At 39.3% G+C, this 6,187-nt stretch overlaps 1 protein-coding gene across 1 annotated transcript in view; it reads left to right on the forward strand.

Annotated features, from left to right (window-relative positions):
- The window catches only part of C3H15orf41 (chromosome 3 C15orf41 homolog), a 197,360-nt gene that overhangs the window by 44,963 nt on the left and 146,210 nt on the right, over positions 1-6,187 (forward strand). Inside the window, exons 2-3 of the mRNA XM_021193731.2 lie at positions 3,483-3,528; positions 4,418-4,482. Of these exons, the coding sequence (XP_021049390.1) occupies positions 3,483-3,528; positions 4,418-4,482 (111 nt within the window). The remainder of the gene's footprint in view (positions 1-3,482; positions 3,529-4,417; positions 4,483-6,187) is intronic.

A 6,187-nucleotide genomic window follows, 5' to 3' on the forward strand; every position in this document is an offset into this window, starting at 1 on the left:
AGGAGGAATGAAGTATCCACACGATGGTCTTCCTTCTTGGTTTTCTTGTGTTTTGCAAAATGTATCTTGGGTATTCTAAGTTTCTGGACTAAAATCCACGTATCAGTGAGTGCATATGCACCACATTTGTTTCTTGTGATAATTTTTGTTTTATTCACAATAATTTAAAAAGAATAATTTTAGTAGTGTAGATAGATTTGACTCACTTTTATGAGAGAATATTACAAAAATATGTTCTACCACTCAAAATTTTTAGATACTCCATTATATACGGTCTCAGAAACAGCCCAGGCACTAGTAGTAGTTAAAATCCACCTTGTGTATAAGGAGGATAATGGAAGTACCTACCAGTCCTCTTACATCAGACTGTTTCCTGTCATCAAGAATTCCTTTTACCTTTCAACACAAAAAGAAAGTAATATTTTATGCAACTAATTAAAGGAAAAACCGCAATTTGATTTTTAAAGAAGAAAATATTACCTAAAGCCATTTAATTTGGTCAAAACATTTGACCTCTGTGCTTCAATTTTCTATGAGAAGAGCACCATGTCCCACCTTTCAAGGAGGTCTGTCGTGCCTCCTAGGTGCCTGAGCACAGGTGTTAGCTTGAGTGACGTGCAAAGCCATTTTCTAGCAACTGTTAGGAAGGCACGAGTACCATGGGAATTAAGAATTTAGTTTCTGGAATTAGATGTGGATTTTTATTCACCACTTTATCTGAATGCCTAATAGTATATATATATTTTTTTTTTTTTGGTTTTTCGAGACAGGGTTTCTCTGTGTAGTTCCTGGAACTCACTCTGTAGACCAGGCTGGCCTCGAACTTAGAAATCTGCCGGCCTCTGCCTCCCGAGTGCTGGGATTAAAGGCCTGCGCCACCACGCCCGGTCTAATATTATATCTTAAATTGACGTTTCTTCCTGCATTTCTTCATCCTTGAAATAAGACAAGTGGCGGGCAGGTGAGGTTGGAGGGTAGTGAGTTAACCTCGAAGAACTGGACACTAGACAGACTGGACTTTCCTGCTGCCATGGTGTGAATTCCATGCAGGAAACTGCATGTGAAGAAACTTGTTCTAACTTTGCCCTTTTGGCACCAGCACACCGGGGAAAGTCCAGGAGGAAGACCCTGAGTCAGTGCCCGAGGTGGCACCAAGGCTCCTTTTCTGGTTTTTTCAATTGCACTTGGTCAGGTTCTTTCTTCCTTGCTAGATCAACACATACTAGAATAGAGGGTTGACATGCAAATTATTTAGCAGGATCACTTATTTTTCCAAAGCATTCTTGGAGCCAGTCTTCCTTGTTGTTGTAGTAACCATGGTTGTGTTATGTGGTTTTGTTTGTTTTGTTATTTTCTTACCAATGTTTGTGGGTGGGACTCTAGCTTCCTTCTCACAGAGAAACTCAGTCTCATGCCTATGCCACTGAACTAAGCAGTTTAAAGACCTTCTCTACTTAAATAGAGGGTCTCATCCTACAGTGCTCCGAAGTCCTGACCAGACTCACTTCTTCTTTTCTTTTTTTTCCCCCACAACAGGGTTTTCTGTCTAGCCCTGGCTGTCCAGAAACGTCCTCTACATCACACTGGCCTGAAACTCACAGCTGTGGCATCTTTTGTCTTTCCTACAAATACTTCTATAATGCACTTTGAAACCTAGAAGTGGATCTTCTATGTACTGCCAAATGGCTAAAAACATCAGTCTGTTTTGTCCTATGAAGAGAGGTCTCTTAATCATGGGTAGATAGGAAACATTTTACTTTCTTAGAGTAGTTTACTCAAGATTAGACCTTCATTTTGGCATCTTTTTCAGAAGCTTATATCAGTAACCCTACCAAGGTATGTGATTTGCATGTTACATTCTTGAAAGCCATCTTGAAAATCCAAAAAAAAAACCCAAAAAACAAAACAAAAAAACCAAACCAAAACAAACAAACAAAAAAACATTCTGGCAAGCCAGATTTGCGCGCGCACGCGCACACACACACACACACACAGAGTTTTTTTAAAATATGATTTCTAATTTTAAGAGGAAATTGAGAAAATTGATTTATAAATTTATAATTGCCCTCAGATATTTCTCGCTAATTTTTGATGTACTGAAGTAGTTCTTTAATTATATATGCACTTTCCTTGGTGATCACCTATAGGTCCCCCCAACTCCTATGATGGTCCGAGTCTGTTTGTCTTTTTCTATCTTTCTTTCTCTCTGTTCCCCACCTCTGTTTTGATAGTGTTTCACTCTAAAGCCCAGGCTGGGTAGTTAATTGCTATGTAGACCTGAAACTTTTAGCAATCCTCTTGCCTCAGTTTCCAGAGTGCTGGGATTATATTCAAATTATTTTATACATATTTGTATTGACTATGTATGTGGACATGTATGCATGCCATGGCACGCATGGGGAAGTCAGACAATGTAAATCCTAGAGATTAAACTCAGGTTGGCAACACCTCTACTCTCAGAGCCATCTTGATGGCCCTAATTTTTTTTTTTTTTCTTTAAAACTGTCTCATTGGTCCTGGTCAGGAGGATCAGAAGCCAGACCCCATGATGGTTTCCAGAGGCTGCTGGCAATGGCAGTGAGCAGGCAAACATGGGGTCGTTTTTATTTCAAACTCTCTAAACTGGTGACACGCTTGGGTGGCTTCATTCATAAATAAAAAAAGTTAATGTTCACAAGAGTGTTGGCATACTGTGAACGTCAAATTATTTAAATTGCAGTCTCTTCGGTTTGCACTTACCTGAAGACTGTATCAAAAGTAGTCATTATAAAGATCTGATAAGGTGGATGTATCCACCAAGGGCAGTCAGAGGCAGCAGTGGATGCTGATGATCATCTCTAAAGCAGACAGTGGTAGAAGCAAACTCCCTATTTGGGAAGAAGGTATCGCTAGTGTTTGGGGCTGTGACATCCTGAGTAAGGATAACTGTAGTCTCTGAGAGTGAGTTCTTCTGTAGGCTGCCACATCCTGATGCCTTCTCTTTTCAGAGCTGGCCAGAGAATGTTCCATTAGCCTCTGTGCCACTTTTCGTTAAGACCAGTGTTTTCCCCCCACGAATCTGGGATCGCCAACGAGATAAACCTGGGAATGCTGTCAGTCTGTGAAAAATGTGTTCCTTACTGTTCCCAGGAGTAACTCAATTGTTTGTAGCCAGAAACCTTTTTCTTGTGGTCCTTCGTAGTATAAAACCCCATTTTATACTACAGATATGATACAGCCATCCCAAGGTTGCAGAGAATCCAAATGATATGCCTTCTGCATCAGGACTGGCTGGCTCTTCCTCCCCATCCGCTCTTCCTCTCTCCTTGACCTCATGGCAGGAAGCCTTTGTGTGAGGTTCTCATCTGGAACAACTTCTCCACACTTGTTTTCGTGTTCTGTTGGATTACAGGGCAGCGGGCCTACCTTTGAAGGTCCTTTCTCTTTTATTTCTTTGCTGTGCACTCCAGTAATTAACTTTGTCCTTCTTTTATTTGTTCCAGTCAATCGCAGGCCACTCTGCTGAGCATCTTCTCCCAGGAGTACCAGGTTAGAAGTTTTCTCCTTTGTGAGGGTTGACAGGTGCCTAATTGAATGATGAATGTCCCTTTATTTCTTTGTAATTGAACTGCCAGCTCTCTGATTGGGTTGGAGGATGTTCTCCTTTCCACATCAAGCAGCGCCTGCGTCTCAGTGGAGGCCTGCCAAGCCTACCCATCCATCTGTCTAATAACATCTAGCCTTTGCTTATTTGGTGGACCTGTAATAAATTATGCTAAAGCATTATTATTCTGACAATAATAATTTCCCCGTGTTGCGTGGCTCCATGTGCTAAATGTTTGCTGACTTGCACTGTCAGTGCCGCTTCCCACTGCTGACAGAGATGATGATAAATGACCACTGCTGGAGTGGCAGAAGGCAAGAGAGGCAGAAAATGGAGTCATTTATCATGAGATGACAGGTGTCAGTCAAGTGGCAAGTCTCTATGGAATTACTTTTTGTAGTTTTCAAATAAGTTGTTTTTAAGCAATGTTCTTCCTGGTTAAATATGGCAATTGGGTTGTAAAGCCCGAGTGCAGAGGACTTAGATGGAATTGAATTGAGGGAAAATTAATACAAAGGTTGGAAGAGGGAACAAGTTTTCCTCTGCCCTCTGCAGCCCGAAGCAAACTTATTTAGATTCAATTACTATGACCCTGGTGGCTTTTACATATAGACTGTACTTGTGGTACAGTCTGAAGACATCCCAGCCAAGCAGGAGATTAAAATGCATAGATGGAGTAGCAGGAAAAGAAGTCTTGCCACCACCCAAATCCCCAAGCCATTAGCCATTTGCCCCGTATGCTTGCCACTGGGATGAAGAAATATGTCTTTGCTGTTCTTGACTCTGATCTGTGACACAACATAAAGAGGTTTTTTTGTGTGTGTTTTGTTTCAGAAACATATTAAAAGAACACATGCCAAACATCACACTCCAGAAGCGATTGAAAGTTATTACCAGAGGTATGACCTGCCTGCCCCACTAGAGGGTATCACAGTACCTATTAATTGCTATAATTATTATGAATAAATTAGATCATTAAACTGCCTTTCCATATTGTATTAAGACTGTTACTTGAAACTTGTTGTGTAGTTTATAATGAGTTTTTAAGTGCGTCAGTTGGCATGTGTCAAGACTATGGCGATGGTGTCCATTCAGGTGTGTACACATGGCGTATAGGAGATGGCACTGTTACAGAATCTAATTTGACTCCTTAACACTTTGAGTAAGTGCACATCTTTTATGGTTACATTTGTTCATGTACACATATGTCCTACATATGTATGTGGCTAGTTTTCAAACCAATTATATACTAAAATTTCATTATCATTCAATTGTTGATGGACAGCTAGGTTGGTTCATTTTCCTTGCTATTGTGAGTAAGGCAGCAATAAATATAGGGTTCCGATATCTCTACAGTAGGGTCTAGACTTTCTCAGTTTAGGCCCAGGAATGAAAGAGTTGGAGCAAATGGTAATTCCGTTTTAAATATTTTGAGAAATCTCCAAACAGACTTGTACAATGGCCATATCAACTTGTACCCCAGCAAGGGAGTAATAAGCATTCTTTTTTCCTCCACATTGCTCCAACATTTGTTGTCAGATTTCTTGATGAGAGCCATTCTGACTGGGTAAAGTGGTATTTTTTAGAAAGGTCACTGAATTGTATAGATTTTGTGGTCTGGGGTCTGTTTTTATTATTTGCAAGTTAATTTTAAATAATAAAGTTTATACAAGTTTTAAAAAGAATTGAGATTCATTGAAGCTGTTGAAATTAGATTTTCTTCTAATTATTGAAGCTATTGAAAGTGGGTTTTCTTCTAAAGAGTCATTCACTGTGTCACATGGTGAAAGATCTCTTGTTTTAAGTTAAATATACTAAAGATGTGTGCAATAACTGCATCACCTCCCCACATACATTTTATCTAAAATTACTCTCTAAAGATGTTTTTTTAGATTTCAAGAAAAGTCATAGCTAACTTCATAAAATTTGCATTTAGGTTCTACAGGACCTATAATAGTTCTATAAGACCTACAAATGCTTTTGGCATCTAGATAATTTTAAAAAGTATTGATTTTTATTTCTTTTTTATGCCAAGACGTAACTGTTTGAAATAGCGTGTCTTTCTACAGCTCAAGGTGGTCTCTGACTTGGTAGTTCACCTTCTTCAACCTACGCTTACAGAAGTCCTGTACCACTACATCTGTATAAAAGGAAATATGTTTTTGTTTGTAAAGTTAAAGACCTTTAATTAAATCATTTGAAAACTATCATGTGTATGTATGTATGTATGTATGTATGTATGTATGTATGTATGTATGTGTATATCCCAAGTCTAGTGGCACAGGCTTAAAATTCAAGCATTGGGGATGCTGAGGCATGAGGATCTCAGGTTCTCAGACAGCCTCAATAACTTGGTGAGACTGTGTCTGGCAACATAAAAAAGAGTGTTTGAGTTGCAGTCTGTTGTAGAGTACTTGCTTAGCTTCTGCAAGGCCATGGGTTCTATCCTCAGCACTGAGAAAGAAATGTGTACATAATTACTAATCCTTTCTGTTCTTCTATTTGTTTTTCTATTACCTGGGTAGTTTCCCTTTAAAGATAAAGAGTTTAAGAAAGTACAGTTACTAAGTAATGAATGACAGGTACTGAGTAGAGTGGGTAGTA

The sequence above is a fragment of the Mus pahari genome, chromosome 3 (assembly GCF_900095145.1).
Source record: "Mus pahari chromosome 3, PAHARI_EIJ_v1.1, whole genome shotgun sequence".
NCBI classification, from domain to species: Eukaryota; Metazoa; Chordata; class Mammalia; order Rodentia; family Muridae; genus Mus; species Mus pahari.